This window comes from Crocuta crocuta, unplaced genomic scaffold (genome assembly GCF_008692635.1).
Source record: "Crocuta crocuta isolate KB4526 unplaced genomic scaffold, BGI_CrCroc_1.0 scaffold271, whole genome shotgun sequence".
NCBI lineage: Eukaryota > Metazoa > Chordata > Mammalia > Carnivora > Hyaenidae > Crocuta > Crocuta crocuta.
In genome coordinates, this window is record NW_027527824.1 from 2,490,283 (window position 1) to 2,507,713 (window position 17,431).

Sequence of the window (17,431 nt, forward strand, 5' to 3'; positions counted from 1 at the left end):
CTAGCCCAAAGCCAGACTCGAAAGAGAGGAGTCTTTGCCCTGGCACAGGAGAAGTGCATGCCACACTGTTGTTGACTGATGGAACATAGGCCAGGAACGCAGGTGTGGTCTGAGCGGGCCCAGCTGGGCCTGGAGGCCACATCAGCAGCAACCCTGGAACCTTGAGATGTAAGCAGTGAGTTCACCAAGCACGTTCACCACAATGACTCAGTCCTCACAAGCAGCCTGCAGGAGGCCTATACGCAGTAACATCCAGGGGTGCCAGTGACAGGGCCAGAAGCAGAACCCAGTTCTGCCTCCCACACCACCCTGCCTAGAGGCAGTCCAGGACCCACTGCATAGATGAGAATTGAAGCTGGTGAGGCAGAAACCAAAGCCATTTCTAGAACTGTGTCCTTTGTGTTGCCTCTAAGCAGGGTGAATCTGGGAAGTGGCCTTCAACGTTCTGACAACATCTTTGCCCTGTGTGGCCTTGACAAGTGTTTTCTTCTCTGTTCTTCCTATCTATAATATGACCATATCACACTCTAGAGACTGCCCCTGCTAAAGACTTTGTGTCATGAGGAATCAGAGCAGAGTGGGGCCCCGCAGAGGTCACTCAGGTCTGCCCCACCCTATCAAGTGGGAGCACACAGGCTCTGAACCCTCAGGGACCTGGCCACACTCACAAAATCTGGACAGGAACCCAGGTTCTAGGCTTCCTGGGCCCTGCCCTTCCCTCTGCTCCACAAGAAGGGATGTATGGAGCTCCTCTCCCTCCAACACAGTCTCCTGGGTGCAGCTGGAGGATAGGAAATACATCTTTATTGTGTCAGTTTAAAAGTCCCAGGCCATCCCGTCTTCACGTCACACCTATGCAGGGGGCTGGCTCACCCACACATCCTGGGACAGGCATGGGTTAAGGCCCAGCTAGCCTTCTCCTCCCCTGCTCCGGCCCTCAGCTCACCAGAGTTATGTCAGCAATGCCTGGCGCAGCATATGCTTCTTTTGGGGTGTGAGGTGGGTGGGGAACTGGATGTCGAAGAAGATGAAGAGATCCCCCTTCTTAGTGGGGTCCTCAGGCAGTGGCATCCCCTCACCTGGCACCTTCTTGAAGTACTTGGGACTGAGACAGGGGAGGATGAAAGAAGGGAAGTGAGAGGGCTCCCCAAAGCTGCACTCCGACAGACCCCATGCTGCCCACGCTCATATGACCTCGGGCTTGGGACAGTCAGCCCAGCTCCCACCAGGTGGCTCTCTGCAGCCAGAACCTGGTGGGAGGGGAGAGAAGATCAGCTTGTTCAGACAGCCTGCTCCCTGACAACCATTTACACTGAGCGCTCCAGGAATAGAGGTTCCAGCCTAGGTTGGGGTGGGGTGAGGGGGTGCTGGACTGCTGAGTAAAGCTTCCCATACGGAGGGCCTTTCCTGCAAAGGACTTGAAGGATACAACTCAGAACACTAACGAGAGGTTCGGGAGGAGGAAGGCAACAAAGACCACCTCTGCATCTTTGGGCTCTGAGGGGCCTTGTACAAGTTAGAAAAAAGGGACTCCGTTTACCAGGTGAATGCAGCTTGGCCAGAGTTGGGGCTGGATTTCCGTCCTTTCTGGTGAGGACTGAACTGCCCCAGGCTGACCTGTCTGCACCAGCCTCAGGCCCAGGCCAGCCCCTCTGCCTCCTGGGGCCCAGGCAGACGCACTCACTGGACAATGTCGTTGATGGGGATATTGAGCAGACGATCATCCAAGGTCTTCACCTCCACGGTGCAGCATGTCAGAGCCTAGGGGACATTAGGACACAGGTAGGGGTATGAGAGGTCATCCTGGCCATTCTCTTTAGAAGGCATTTCATGAGCTTATTCAGTGCCAGACAAAAGGATATTCAGGGACGAAAAGGGAGCGAGCCAGGCAACTGCCTGCCCTCAGGAGCTCACGGTCTGGTAGGTTAAACTGATGATGATAGAGGGAAGTAAAGAGGTCTGCGGGAGCCAAGGAGAGGCCCCCAAACTATCGTGGAGTGGAACGGGAGGGCTATGCAGCGGTGGTAGCAGTTGATGGGGCTGAAGAGGAGCCTGCCAGTCAGACAAGGTGGATACACAGCATTCCACACAGAGGGCCCAGCGCAAACAAGAGACTGGAGGTGTGAAAATGCTCCCAACGGACAGGAGCTCCGAGGGGCACGGTGGTTGGCTTGCAGGGGATGAGATCGGCAGAGGCAGGGTGTGGAAGGCCTTGAACGCCATGTGAAGATGCTTCAACAGGCGTGTGGCACAGTCAGACGAGCGTGGGGAAGAGCCTAGGGGAGATGGGAAGGAGGCAGAAGGGCCACCAAAGGAAGGGGCGGGGGGGGGGGGGGGGGGGGGGGGCAGGGCAGAGCCTAGGCTGGTGCTGTTCGTTGCTTGGATCGTGAGGACACGGAGGGGCCCTGAAGACAGCCACAAAGGTTCTATGCGCACTCCTCATGCTCTGAAGGCCTGCACCATATGCGCTGGGGGGAGTGCAGAGTGAGGCCTGCTTGCTCACTCTCATCTGCCCATGTCCACCCCTCCACTTTGCCTACTCACCTTGCCCAAGGGAATGGAGTTCACAAAAAGGAGGTTGTCATTCTCCCTGCGGAAGCGAGGGTGTAGCTTCTCTTTTACAATGAAGATGATGTCGGCTGGGATAATGTTGGGGCCCTGGGCAGAGGAGGGCAAGGGGTGACAAGGACTAATTGGCTGTGTGACATTGCCCAAGTTCCTGTGTCTACGGGTCCCCATGTCGTCTTCTGAACAATGAAGAGATTAAACTAGGTTTTCTGGAAGGACTTTTTCAGTTTGGCTCTACAGGCCCTCCTCTGAGAAGCCTGCTCCAATTAATCCACCCCTCCCGCACCCTTCACTTCTCCTCTATTGAGAATACCAACAGGATTCACTCAGCTGGAGAGAGTCAGAGTCTTCCCCAGTGGGTGGGCAAAATGCTGAGCTACAAGTTTTGAAAACAACTTCTTACATGGCTCTGTGCTGCCAAGCTTCATTAAGTCACCAAAACTCTACTAAGGTATCTCTGGGCACTGGGGGCAGAGAAGTCAAAGTGGTCCCTGCCAGCAAAGAGCTCCCAGTTCAGTAGGGGGAACAGACACACAGTTCTGAGGACTGTGGTCAAAGGAACACAGAGGCGGGAGATCAGAGAGGCCCTGACCCAGGTGGAAAGGTCAGAGGAGGCTGCCCAGAGCCAGAAGAAGCATTAGACCTGGGTCCTGAAGGGGGTGTTTTGGAAGTAGATGTTTCACGAGTGAGAAAGGGAGCAAGAAGTATGGGCAGAGGAATTAATCTCCCTCGGCTCTGAAAATGCCATCACTCTGCATCTTCTCAGAGCTAAGGATAACAGCATGCCTTGAAGAATAATTTTATATTTTTATTTAAATAAGTAATTATCATGAAGATATTAAATAGTACTAAAATTATTATTAATAAGTGGTTTCTGAATAGCTCCTATAGTTGGGCCTTATTCAGGAAGCACTGAAGAAAATCAAGAAGAGCTCTTGTGCTCTTGCCCTGGGCAAATCCATTCCTTCTCTGGGCCTCAATTTCCTACTCTGCAAAATGGGGGAAAGTCCTGGGCTATCTACTCACAGAGGCATTGCAAGGCTCTGTCCCTTGTAAAGCACTTTGGGGATCATCTCACCCACTCTGCAGACTGATCTCCCTACTAGACTGGGGCTCATGGGGCAGAAGAAAGCATGGCCTCCTTCCACCTCAGGCTTCCCACCACATGAGTAAGCCCGGGTGACTGATGCTAGGACTGACCCCAGTCCAGTTACCTCCTTCTCACCTGGTCCCCTTCCTTCTCAAAGGTGATCCGTGTGCCCTGCCTCCAACCAGGTTTCACATCAATCGTGAGAATCTTGTCCTTGATGGTAGAGGAGTACCCATCCTCATTCAGCACCTGCAGCCAGATGGCAGCGGGGAGGTTTGCTCGAGAGTTCCCAGCTGGCCTTTTCACACGAGAAGGATGCTACGGGAGTTCTGTGATCAGGTTCAATCTTCTAGCAACAGGGAGAAACTGCCCTGAGCCATTACCACTCTCACCCCATTCACTGGAACCAAGAACTTAGGATTCTAGGATGATGTCATGGGGCTGGGGCCTGAGATACTGAGCAATCACCATGAGTTGATCAAGCCCCCATCCAGGCCTAGAAATCACGTTGCCTTGGCCACTAACAGACCATGGTGAATGCATACTCAGTTTTCTCCCAACCCAGTGGCTCTGGCCCTGAGGGTCCGGCAGGTCTCTTAATCATGAAGGGAGAAAGACCACAGAGGCCAACATATCTGAGCGTTCCCTATTATGTCATCCATCCATTTCCCAATCACATGCCCAGATGAGTGCCATCTATGGAAAGCATGGCCACAATTGGCATCTCCTCTGCTGGGCAAAGGTGTGAGGAGGCTTTGCTCATGTGCCTAGCATAGGGCTGAGCCATGGGACAGGGTCAACCCAAGGACTGGACTCTGGGGCACTGAAGGTCTTCGATCAAACCCCTTGGGGACTGTCCCCAAGCCCACCCTCCATGCCCACACTGTTTCTTCTTACTCATGAGGCATGCACATTGATGAAGCCCTGGGGGTATGGTCTGGTAACACCGAGAGGGCAGAATTCACAAGAGACTCCTCCCATTCAGAGCCCAGCTTCCCAAAGGGATGGGGCTGAACTGAGAAGGGAAAGACCCTTCTGCAGAGAGGATTCCTGCACTGGAAAGAATCAGGCTAATACCCTCATTTGTCCCTTCCAAATTTCATATTCTAGAATTCTATGATCCTAGGTCTTCAATTCTGAGATTTCGTGATTCTATCAGAGGCCATACCTGAGGTCTTCAGTGAGGGCAAAGAGGAGGTGACTCATAGGATTGGAGGGGACAGGGAGTAGCCCCCAGTAGGAGCAAGCCAAATACTCACCCTTCTGGAGATCTTAATTTTCTTGGTGCAGCCAAAGAATAAATCCTCCAGGGATAGATAGAGGTCTCGTTCGATTGGGAGATCCTGTTTCTTGACCCCTCGGCCTCGGAGACCCCCAAAGTTCAAATCTACCTCACATTCTTCTGGATCAAAAAACTCTGCAGGAGGTGAGGAGAGGAGAAGAGTAAGAGAGATTGTGTCTGGGACTTGGATACATAGACAGACACCCCTCCACACATACTTCTTCAGTCCCCAAGTGTAATACCCAGCATCTCATTCCTATCTCGCAAACTCAGACCGTTAGGCCAAGCCAAAAAGTTGTCCTAAATTGCAGATCCATTGATTATCACTCCTTGCCACCTTCCCACTGCTTCATCATCTGGTTTATATTCCCTCACTTTCCTGACTCCCTTCCCCCTAAATTTGGGGAGATACTCCTTGAGGCTGTCTGCCTCCGGATGGAGAGGAGTGCCCTCTGGTGGCAGCTCCTGGTATGCCAGAAATAACTCCCCGCTGTTACCTTGCTGCTGGGAAGGTAATAGCATTTCAATCCTTCCTACCCTTCCCCAGGCTCCACTCTCTCCCACTGTCCAGCCCAGCCCAAGGTCTCTAGAGACCCCAGACTCAAATTTCTATCAAGTCAATAGCTGACAGGGAGGTAGGGAAGGGGTGGTTCCTAATAAATTTAAGAGTTCATCAGCATACCCCCAAACTCTTTTTCCCTCAATTTCTTTTCTCCCTGCCCAGCTCTACACCCATAAGCCCTCTTGCTGCCCTGCCCTTCCATCCAGTGCAAAGAGCCTTTGTCTCTTGAAGTGCTACGTAGTCGTTTGGTTTCAGGTTTTCTGTCTGTGGGATGGGGTAATAATGCCTGATCTGCCTTCTACCATTAGGATTAAATAACAAGATGATGAAGAGGGGAAACTTGCTGACAGCTTACTATGCATCAGGTGCTGGTTTCACCTCTTCACACCATTATCTCACTGGGCAGAGAGGCCACAGAAAATGCTCACAGTCCTGCAGCCCATCTGAACCCAGGACGATTTGACTGTATGCTTATTGCTACGTGTGAGACCCTTTGTAAACTTTGTAGAATCAAGGGTTGCTACCATAATTAAGATTTTTTGTACTCTGCCTCCTATGGTTAGGGCCATGAAGGAACTTCCCAGGCTAGGATGGTACAGTGACTTTAGGTGGAGGAGGGCAGGGCAGCATCACACTAAGCCCCTCTATGATATAATAACTAATCAAGAGGCCTGTGAGTGACCTGGTCCCCTCTTGTATCACTGAATTCATTTGTCCACCCAGCACCTATAGTGTACAGGCTGTAGACACCCCAACAGCCAGGTCATAGGAAGGTCTAGTCCGTCGGCCCTGTAGGACACAAGAATCCCCTGGATGAAGCTCTGTAGCAGTATAGTTTTGGGGCACTGCCTGAGGGCCCCTAAAGCCTATAAGCAATGCCCCATAAGCTCTGGTTTGGCTCTGCTGAGCTGTTTCTTTTCCACGCACTTGTCCGTTGTATGGCATTTTTCAGTCTACAAAGCCCATTTTCATAAACATTGTCTTATTTGCTAATGACGTGTGAGGGATGGACCATTACAGCCACTTAACGGTAAGGAAGTTGAGGTTTCAGAGCAGTGAAGAGATTTGCTCAGAATCACACAGCTCATAAGGGGCAGTGTATGGATTTGAAACAGACCTAACTCCAAGTCCCCTGCCTTTTCCAGTCATACCTGGAGTTTATAAACTCAGCTTCCTCTGGCAGGCAGGTGAAGGGAATGCACAGAGGAGAGTTCTCTGAGGGGAAGAGGCAGTGGGCTTTAGCCCACTTCTTATTAACATGCAGAAAAAGGAAGAGAGAACTTTTGAAATGCAGAAAGACTGTAGTACAGCCTGGGGTAGGGGCTGCAGGGGATCAGACAGTGAAAATCTAGACTCTCTGAGTTGCATAACTAGAGCTAGGAAGACTGGTCTGAAGGAAGGTTAACTGTCCTTGCAAGATGACTCTGAGCCTCAGAAATCAACTCTTTGTCAGTTTGTCTGGGACCTGGGATTATCCACCCATCCATCCATGTACTCACCTAACACACACCTGTACAATGAAACCTAATGCAGCTATTAAAATCAATAAAGTAGATCTACATGTAATATAGTATATAATGAGATGATCTCCAAGAGTGAAAAAGAACTAGTGTGGGGGCGCCTGCATGGCTCAGTCAGTTAAGCGTCCAACTGCGACTCAGGTCATGATCTCACGGTTCATGAGTTCAAGCCCCGTGTTGGGCTCTCTGCTGACAGCTCAGAGCCTGGAGACTGCTTCGGATTCTGTGTCTCCCTCTCTCTCTGCTCCTCCCCCTTTCATGCTCTGTCTCTCTCTCTCTCTCTCTCTGTCTCAAAAATAAAACATTAAAAAAAAAAAGAAAAAAAAAACTAGTGTGTACAATATGGTCCCATTTCCATCATAAGATAAAAGGCTTAGGTAATGATAAATATATGCTCATAAATGCATAGAAATTTTCTGTAAGGATACATAAATTGTTAACAGCAAGTGGCTGCTTCTGTAGAAAGAATAAAGTCTGGAATTATTTCTTTAATAATTTTTTTTCACCATGTACTATATATATTTTTAAAATAAACAAAACAAAGTCGAAGAAACCCAGCTGCATCCTTTCCCGGTAACGCAAGTGGGTGGGTGGGGCCTCTTACCACTAAAGGGGTTGTCTCCTCCGAAGAACTCATGGAAAACCTTATCAGGGTTGCCGTGGAAGACGTAACCAGTGGTCCATGGGGTCTGGGATCCAAATTCCAGAGGAATCCCGCCTTTCAGGCCCTCCTCTCCAAACTTGTCATAGATGCTTCTCTTCACAGCTGTGGACATGTATCACCTTGATGAGGGGGCCAGCGTTGGGGACTAAGCTGCTGGGCTGGGAAGCAGGTGGATAAAGGGTAAAGAGGAAGGGGCGAAAGCAACCTTTTTTCTTTAACATTCATTTTTTGAGAGACAGAGAGACACAGAGTATGAGCGGGGGAGGGGCAGAGGAGAGGGGGAGACACAGAATCCGAAGCAAGCTCCAGGCTGTGAGCTGTCAGCACAGGGCCTGATGGGGGCCCCAACTCCAGAACCGTGAGATCATGACCTGAGTCAAAGTCAGACGCTTAACTGACTGAGTCACCTAGGCGCCCCAAAAGCAACCTTATTTCTAAAGTGCCTACTGTCTAGCACTCTTTGGAGGGAGATCCTAAAAGTCAGGGGTTTAATTGCATTGTGGGTGGATCTAGGTGTGGTCCCATAGGAGAATGGAGAAAGGTGAAGACTTCCTGGGTGGCGGTGGGAAGAGGATTGAAGGAGAGATCTAGAGACTGAGGGTGAGGCTACTGCCCTAGAATTTGGCTAAACTAATTATCATAGCCAGTTTTTTTTAATGTTTATTTTTTATTTTTGAGAGAGAGAGATACACACAGAGTGTGAGTGGGGGAGGAGCAGAGAGGGAGACACAGAATCTGAAGCAGGCTTCAGGCTCCAAACTGTCAGCACAGAGCCGGACATGGGGCTCAAACTCACAAACGGTGAGATCATGATCTGAGCTGAAGTTGGACGCTTAACCGACTAAGCCACCCAGATGCCCAATCATAGCCACTGTTTTATTTGGCGTAAATAGAATCCTAGTACCTTGAAATTCTAGAATCTAAGAATTCTAGGGCTGCCAAATTCTAGAGGTTTCAAAAGCTTAGAGTCTAAGGACTCTAAAGTCCTGAAAACTCGGGACAGGAGAAATCTTAGTGATCTGGCCATTCTTCTGCACAGCATCCGTAATTCCAGTCTCTAGGACAAGCTTTCTAGGGCACCTGGGTGGCTCAGTCGGTTGAGGGTCTGACTTCAGCTCAGGTCATGATCTCACGGTTTGAGGGTTCGAGCCCCATGTCGGGCTCTGTGCTGACAGCTCAGAGCCTGGAGCCTGCTTCAGATTCTGTGCCTCCCTCCCTCTCTGCTCCTCCCCCACTCAAACTCTGTCTCTGTCTCAAAAATAAACATTTTTAAAAATGTTTAAAAAAAAGAACATGAACACAGGTAGTACCCTGGGGCAGTGGTGCAGGGGGATCACTTTCTGCACTCTTTTGGTTTCAGGAGATTCTTGAATCACCGGCTTCCCTCTGCCCCTTGATAGACATGCTCTCCATGGGGAGATGGCACTGGAGCTATTTGGTAATTTGTGAAGAGTAACCGGGCGTGCCTGCCTCAGCCTCTCCTTCTTCCCTTGGCAGCAAGCACCTCACTGTGTGCACCCCTGCAGAGGACAGGTGGGGTGTGGGGGGTGTGGGAGCCCTGCCCCAGGTCCTGCTCTACTGAGACTGGCTGAGCAGATCATCTCAATCCAGGGGCTCTCCACACCGTGTCAACCTTAGTTGGTGGCTACGGAGAAAGGCAGTTCATCATGCCGTTTTCCTTCTAAGTTTGTTCAGGCTCGAGGCAGGGAAGAGGAATGCTTACTACCCAGAGACTTAAGGAATGATCTCAAAGTAGAGGTGGGGCAGAGGAGATGTCTGGAGTCACTCACGGTCGCTGAGGACATCATAGGCCTCTGCGATTTGCCTGAATGTCTCTGCTGCGGATGGCTCAATGGACTTCATCGGGTGGTTCTTAAGTGCCAGTTTCCGGTACCTAGAGGAGGGAGGATTCATGCAAGGCATAGCATTTGACATGGGCCTGAGGCACAGACCATGGTTCAGAGCTGGCTCTGCTGTCTACTGCTTCGATGTTCCCCAGCTACAAAATCAAGGCTGTGGTGGCCAGGGTGGCGCATGGCACAGATGACCTTGAACAGAACGCAGTGGGTCGAAAGCGAAGCTGCCCGCCCTGCGTGTCTGTGCTGAGGCTATACTTCCTCAAGCTGCCCCAGCCAGTCCTAAGCGTGGTGGGGATGTTAGTGCTGGTGCATCCCTCTGGGACACAGAACCCCCCAACACGCAACCAACCTCTGCTTCAGGACGCCCATCTATCAGCCCAGCTATTTTTCTCCAGACCACTCCACAGGCCTCCCCATCCAGCCATTTCTTCCTGCTCCCCTTTCACAGGTATCAGACCTGCACTGGGGTCTGAAGGTGCTCCCTGCACGCTCTTGCTCTCCCTTCACCCTCACACCTGTTTCCCCCAATACATTTCCTGCACATCGAATCCTGTCTTGATATCTGAACTTACACACAGGCTTCTTGGGAAGATCCGGTAAAATAGGGTGTCAAAGGACCTGGGACAGAGAGGCACTGGCACAGGTCAGGTCCCTTCACTGCCTCTCACTTCTGTGCTCACTCCTTTTCCTGATTCTGTATCTATCCAATCCCATCGCTCCATGATGTAATGCCTACAGCATCTGACAATCTGTATCATCAGTGTTCTGAGAGGAAGATCTGGCATGAACTGGGTGATTTGTGGAGAGTTAAATAGGGGGTCACTCACCAAAGTGTAGGAGGTAGGGAGGATAATCACACTGGGCAGTGCTGTAGCTCAAAGCCAGGAGCCCTGAGTCACCCTGGCCACCCTGAGCCTATAGAGTGGGGAGGGATAAGTTAACGAAATCCCACAGGAGAGTGTGTGGATGAGGCCCTTGGCAGGAGCTGTCATATTCAGGTAAGGGACACAGCCAGCCTGAAGAGCTCTCATAGGAAGGGAGCTGGGAATAAACACCCCCAGCTCCACTCCCCTCCTTGCCAAACACCTGCTGTGGGCTCTCTTTAGCTTTCATTAGGAAGTCTGAGCGCCAGGGTGTCTATTGATGCGGTTCAGATGGGCCAGCTTCCAGCACAGACAGCAGGGTGCAGAAAGGTGGGGGGCGGGCCTGAAGGAGCCAAAGGAGGGCATCAGCACTGCCCCCTGAGTGGCTCAGTACAAATCAGACCCATGTACCCTTCACTGGGTCAGAATGCACTTCCTCTACTCTGCTCACACCCTGCATGCTGGTGATGCCTTCCGCTGCTTCACTTCTTACTCCGCACAAGCTCATCTATCCCAAGGCTTTGGGCACCACCCAACCTGCTGACCACTCTCAAATCTCTATCTAAAACCAGGCTACTGAGCTCCAGACCTCGGCATCTGGCTGCCATCTTGGTATCTGCTCTCCAATGTCCCACAGGCCCCACAAACTCAATGAGCCCAGACAGAAACACATTTTCATTCCCTAAGTTTTTGCCCATATTCTCAGGCACTACAGCCAAGAAGCTGAGCATTATCAACTCCCAAGTTCTTCGTCCCCTCTATTCCCAGCCTACCTGTCACCAGGGTGTGTCACTTTTTCTTTCTTTCTCCCCAATGTTCTCTTTCTACCCCTTCATCGCTAGCACTATTGCAGATCCATGGCTTCCTGTTTCCAGTGCTTTCCCTTTCCAGGCCTTTCTGCCCCTAGATTGATCTGTCCTTTTTAATCAGATGCTTCTGAAATGGCCCCTGGCCGAGTCACTCGGCTGCCCAGATCCCTCTACTGGTTTCTCTTTGACTTCGGCATAAAATCCAAATCTCTAAGATTCAAGCCTCTGCTTCTCTCTATGGCTTTCTCACTCACAGCTGTCTGTCCCCACTCCCATGACCTCCCCTGCCTTGCTGGCCAGGCTCCAAACTCCCTATAATGCATTGCTCAGGTCTTTGGCATTCTACTCCCTTCACTTGTAACACCCACCACTCTCCAGAGCCTCCCATCTCCCTCTGGCACATTTTCATTCATCTTTCAACACTCAGCTCAGGGGTCAACTCCTCCAGGATGCCTTCCTGACTGCACTCTTCATTCTAGGTTAGACTCCCCTTCCCGAGTCCCCAGTGCCTTTGATCCCTAAACTTAGCATTTGACATTCCAGTTGTTTGTTGACTGGTTTGTCTCTCCCACTAGCCTCCGTTCTTTGAGTTGCCATGTCTAGTTCTCTGTGTCCCTGGTGCCTAGCACTAAGCGACAGTGAAGAAATGAATGACATGAACTAACTGTCCCACAAGGCAGCCCATCTCACTGTGGGACTGCTCTTTTAGGCAACATCTCATCTTACAGAGTGAGACCTGAAGTCCTGTGACTCTGAAGGTCCTGATTCAGCCTCTGGAGGCCTTACGGGGACTATCTACATTGTCTACCACCAGAAACTTAAAAACAATTGTCATCACTTCCCTGAGATGTTGAAGCCAGCCCTTCTCAGTTACAAAGGTCAAAGTCAGTTATGGGGAGAATAGCAAGTAAGTTCTATCAATGAGAAAAAGTAAGTTGGTTTGAGAAGAGTTTTATTTTTCATATAAACTTGAATGGTTTTGTGGAGTTTTTTGTTTTATTTGTTTTAGAGAGAGAGAGTGCATGGGGGGGGTGCAAAGAGAGAGAGAATCTTCAGGAGGCTCCCTACCCAGTCCAACAGGGGGCTCAATCCCACATTCCTGAGATCATGACCAAGTTGAAATCAAGAGTCGGATGCTCAACCAACGGAGCCACCCAGGCGCCCCTAAACTTGAGTGGTTTTAAGATTTTCCCAGCAGTGCCCTCACTCTGTTTCCCTGAGTGGGCAAGGCGGAGTGGAGTCACAGCTTAGATGCAGCAGCAGGCTAGGCTTAATGAGATCTACTGAGAAGGCTAACAGCTAAGCAATTAGGAATCTTTGTGGTGCTTTTCTTCATTATATACATTCAGCATTAAAAAAATTTTTTTTATGTTAATTATTTTTGAGAGAGAGAGACAAAGTGCAAGCAAGGGAGGGCAGACAGAGTAGGAGACACAGATTCTGAAGCAAGCTTCAGCTCAAACTGGGGCTCAAACTCACAAACCATGAGATCATGACCTGAGCTGAATGAAGTTGGACACTTAACCAACTGAGTCACCCAAGGTGCCCCCGCATTTTTTGTTTTGTCAAAATCTAGTTACTCCCAAATGGGAGACTGTGTTATACATGTGATTCATCTCTTATAACTGTTACAAGAGAGAAGAGTTAAGAACTATTTTTGAAACAGGGGGTGCCTGAGTGGCTCCGTTGGTTAAGTGTCTGACTTTTGCTCAGGTCGTGATCTCGCAGTTGGTGAGTTCAAGCCCTTCATCAAGCTCTGTGCTAATAGCTCAGAACCTGGAGCGTGCTTCAGGTTCTGTGTCTCCCATTCTCTCTGCCCCTTCCCCACTCACACTCTCTCTCTTTCAAATATAAATAAACATTTCTTTAAAAAGAACTATTGTTTGAAACATATGAGGTTCTTTTAATAATTCTTTAAATGTTTATTTATTTTTGAGGGAAAGAGAAAGGGAGAATCCCAAGCAGGCTCCACACCCAGCACAGAGAACTCCATCTCATGAACCATGAGATTATGGCTTGAGTCAAAATCAAGAGTTGGATGCTTAAACAAATGAGCTACCCAGGTGCCCCAATCATTCTTTATATGTCACATTTTTTTCAGGTGCAAATGATTGCTGGGCATTCCATGTTCATTATCTCATATAATCTCATACCAATCCCACAACAACCCTTAAAATAATTATTATTATTTTAGAGATGGGAAAACTGAGGCTCAGAGAGGTTAATTTGTCCATGTCACACAGCTGGCAGGTAGGAGAACCTGGATTCAGACCTGGGTCTTTCCAGTGCTTAAGTTGGGCTTATCTTTCTGCACTCCAACTCCTTGTGACCTTTCCCTAGATGAGTGCCACTGGCCAAGATGTTCTCAACAGTGAGTGACATCACACACTGAATTGTTCTCTAATTGTCTCATGAGTTTGTGTTTTGTATCTCTAACTACACCGTAGACTCTCTCCACTTATCCCACATAAATCCCCTATAGCACCTGACCCTTGAGGTAGGAGTTATATCTGAATATCTGCCATTTACTAGGCACATGGCCTTGGGATAATAATACCACCTACCTCTCAGGGTTGTTGTAAGGATTAAAAAAAACAATGATGGAAGGTTCTCAGAACAGCATCTGTACATTCAATAATGTATCACTACCCAACCCTCATTGACAATATTATTCTAGACTCCTCCCTTTTTTTTTTACCCTCCAATGATCCAGTTAATAGCCAAGTCCATCCTCTCCCCTCTCCCCAGCCCACTTTCCTGCTTCAAGCTCCATCTTCTGCCTTAATTATCATGGTGGCCTCTGAAGGGGTCTCTCTCCTTCTAATATAGGCTTCCACAGCATCCTGAACTTTCTCTTCTGTAACACCCATCAAACCTGTTATGACTTATTCAACATCTGTATTCACCAACAAAATTAAGCTACATGTCTGTCTGATTCATGATTATATCTCCAGGTGCTACCATTGCACCTACCCATAGGATAAGCACTCATTATTTAAAAAAACAACCATAACTTTTTCAGAAAAAATATACTGACTCCTGTCCTAGTCTTTCTTGGAAATGGACCACAAAGTCTCCAAGACCTAATGGAAGAATTGAGAGATGCAGTTCAACATCAAAAACTCTGGGTGGCTCAGATGATTAAGCACCCAACTCTTGATCTCGGCTCAGGTCTTGATCTCAGGGTTGAGGTCAAGCCCTGTGTTGGGCTCTGAGCTGGGCACAAAGTCTACTTAAGAAGAAACCTACTTCTTGTCTCCCTCTCTCTCTCTGCCCCTCCTCCCCCACTTGTGCGCTTTTTCAAAATAAATAAATAAACTTGAAGAAAAAAAAAGCCTACTTAAAAAAAAGAACTCATATGACAGCCAGAATAAAATTTGAAACACATCCAGCTCATCCGGCCAGGTCACTCTCCTGATCTCAATCCTTTGGTTCAGCATAGTATTCAGGAAAAAGTTCAAATGTCTTCATTGTTCCGATTTTCACTGCTAGGAAAACGAGAGGTACCAGGAGGGGAAACAGGGAATGGGGGTTAAGGATGATGGATTGGGAGCACTGACTCATGCCAGGCTGTAGGCATGCGGGAAGCAACAGAAGGAACACAGTTTATCTTGCCTGCCCTTAGCTGTGCAAGAAAGCTCAGTTTGGAAGACATACAGGTGGGGCCTTCCCAGCACACCCCTAAAGGCTCACTCCCGCTCCAACTTACGCCTTCTTGATCTGGGCATCCTCTGAATTGCGAGTGATCTGGAGCACAGAGTAATAATCCTGACCCATGGCTGGCAGGAAAGGCAGTCAGTCCTTGTTTAATCCTTACTCCACAGGGCTGTTAGTCTGCATTCTTTGGTTGCTCCTGACAACCGCACAGGGGCACTCTGGGAGTTGTAGTCCTTCCTGCCTAAGCAAACCTCCGCTCTGCCTCACTGAACAGCCAATGGAAGAATTGGAAGAATGGTTGATCCTGTGACCCTGACAAAGGTCATTTAACTCAGAAACTCTCAACTCAATAACACTTACCTTATACTTCCATGCATGTGTTTTCAAACATTACTAACTTAGTGAAACAACATGGTAACTGAATGCTGCATTCCGCACAGTGTTGTATCATAGAGTCCAGCATCCTGCACTTCCTTCATTGGTCTCAGCATTTGTTTTCAATCACTATCGACCTAGGGAATCATGATGGTAGCTGAATGATGCGTTTCCCACAGTGTTCTTTCAAAGAGTTGAGTATATACACTCATCTTATACTTCCATGCAGGAGTTTCTACACATTACCAACTTAGTGAAACAAAATTGTAACTGAATGCTGGATTCTGCAGAGTACCGTTTCACAGAGTTGAGCACACTGCACTTCCCTCATTGGTCTTTGCTACTGTATTCTAAGATTACTCACTTAGTGAAAGATGATGACAGTTGAATGATGCATTCTCCAGTGTTCTTTCACAGAGTTAAGTATATAACACTTACCTTATTCTTTCATGCATGTGTTTTCAAACATTACTAACTTTGTGAAACAACATGGTAACTGAATGCTGCATTCCGCACAGTGTTGTTTCATAGAGTCGAGTACCCTGCACTTCCTTCATTGGTCTCAGCATTTATTTTTATTCACTACCAACCTAGGGAATCATGATGGTAGTTGAATGATGGGTTCCCCACAGTGTTCTTTCACGGAGTTGAGTATATCACACTGAGCTTATACTTCCATGCATGTGTTTTCAAACCTTAATAACTTAGTGCCACAACATGGTAACTGAATGCTGCATTCTTCAGTGTTGTTTTACAGAATTGAGCACATACTACTTCCCTCATTGTTCTTTGTGTGTATTCTAACACTACTAACACAGTGAAACATGATAGTTGAATGATGGGTTCCCCACCGTTTTCTTTCTCAGAGGTGAGCATACAACAGTCATTTTATATTTCCATGCATGAGTTTTCACACATAACTAACCTAGAGCAACAAGTTTGGAAGTGAAGACTCTATTCCACACAGTGCTGTTTCAGAGTTGAGCACACTGCACTTCTGTCCTTGGTCTCCGACTCCCTATTCTGACACTCCTAACATAGTGAAAGATGACCTTTGTTGAATGATGCATTCCCCATGGTGTTCTTTCACAATATTGAGAATATAACATTTTCCATATACCTCCAGGCATGTGTTTTCTAACAATACTCACTTAGTGAAACAAGGTTGTACCTGAGTAATTTACTCCGCAGTGTTGTTTCAGAGAGTTGGGCACACTGCACTTCCCTCATTGGTATCCGCATCTGTTCATAATCCTACGAACCCAGTGAAACATGATGTTAGTTGAATGATGCATTCTCCACAGTGTTCTTTCACTGAGTTAAGTGTATACCACTTACCTTATACTTCCATGCATGCGTGTTCAAACATTACTAACTTAGTGAAACAACATGGTAGAGGAGAGCGGCAAGATGGCAGAGAAGTAGGGAGCTCCGTACATTTCACTTGCCTCCATATCTCACACGGAGAAGGCCTGAAGCCATAGGAACCCTTACAGAATCCAGGAGTTTGGGAGGAAAAGGAGACAGAGTCCACTGGGAAGACCTTCTAGCGTGAGTGCGAACAGGGGAAGATAAAATCGGGCCGGGACCAGAGACACAGATGGAGGGGGATCCCCTTCTGTGGGGAGCTGAAGTGAGTCTGGGGGGGAAAAGAGTGGCCGAAACTGCTCAAGACACTGTCTCTGTCGCTGGAGAAGAGAAAAACCTCCGCTAGGGACACCACACCGAGGGATCTAGTTTCCTGCTCTCCAGCTGACCCTAGGCAGGACGCACTCTTCCCAGGTGACCCCTGGGGAAACTGCTCCCCGCTCGTCAGCTCGACCTGAAGGAGACAGGAGCAGTGGCTTCTGGCTCGATCCCCAGGGGGGAAAACTGCCCTGAGGGGCTCACCTGCGAGTTTTCATTTCTGGCAATTTCAATGGGACGAGCGGACTGAGATCTGGAAATGAGGCCTGGCCTGGGATATAGAGCATGGTCCACCTTGGCTACGCCCTCCAGCACAGGGAGTTTACACACCCAAAAAAGTGAGGTGCAACGCTTTGTTCAAGAAGGGACTGGGGCGCTGCCATTCTTCTACTCACAACTACCAAGGCAGGACTCCCATGGGACACACTGGATCAAACCATGCCCATCCCTGCTAGAGAGCTGCCCCCTTCCTTTTTTTTTTTTTTTTTTTTTTTTA

At 48.7% G+C, this 17,431-nt stretch overlaps 1 protein-coding gene across 1 annotated transcript; it reads right to left on the minus strand.

The window, feature by feature from the left end:
• Positions 1-787: 787 nt before the first annotated feature.
• Positions 788-15,038, minus strand: DNAJB13 (DnaJ heat shock protein family (Hsp40) member B13). The gene is made up of 8 exons (XM_077778029.1): positions 14,927-15,038; positions 9,477-9,580; positions 7,627-7,788; positions 4,918-5,075; positions 3,794-3,907; positions 2,545-2,658; positions 1,685-1,761; positions 788-1,105 (listed from the first exon to the last, which is right to left on the minus strand). The coding sequence occupies exons 1-8, from the start codon at positions 14,992-14,994 to the stop codon at positions 952-954; spliced, it is 951 nt and encodes a 316-aa protein (XP_077634155.1). The 5' UTR covers positions 14,995-15,038; the 3' UTR covers positions 788-951.
• Positions 15,039-17,431: the final 2,393 nt, after the last annotated feature.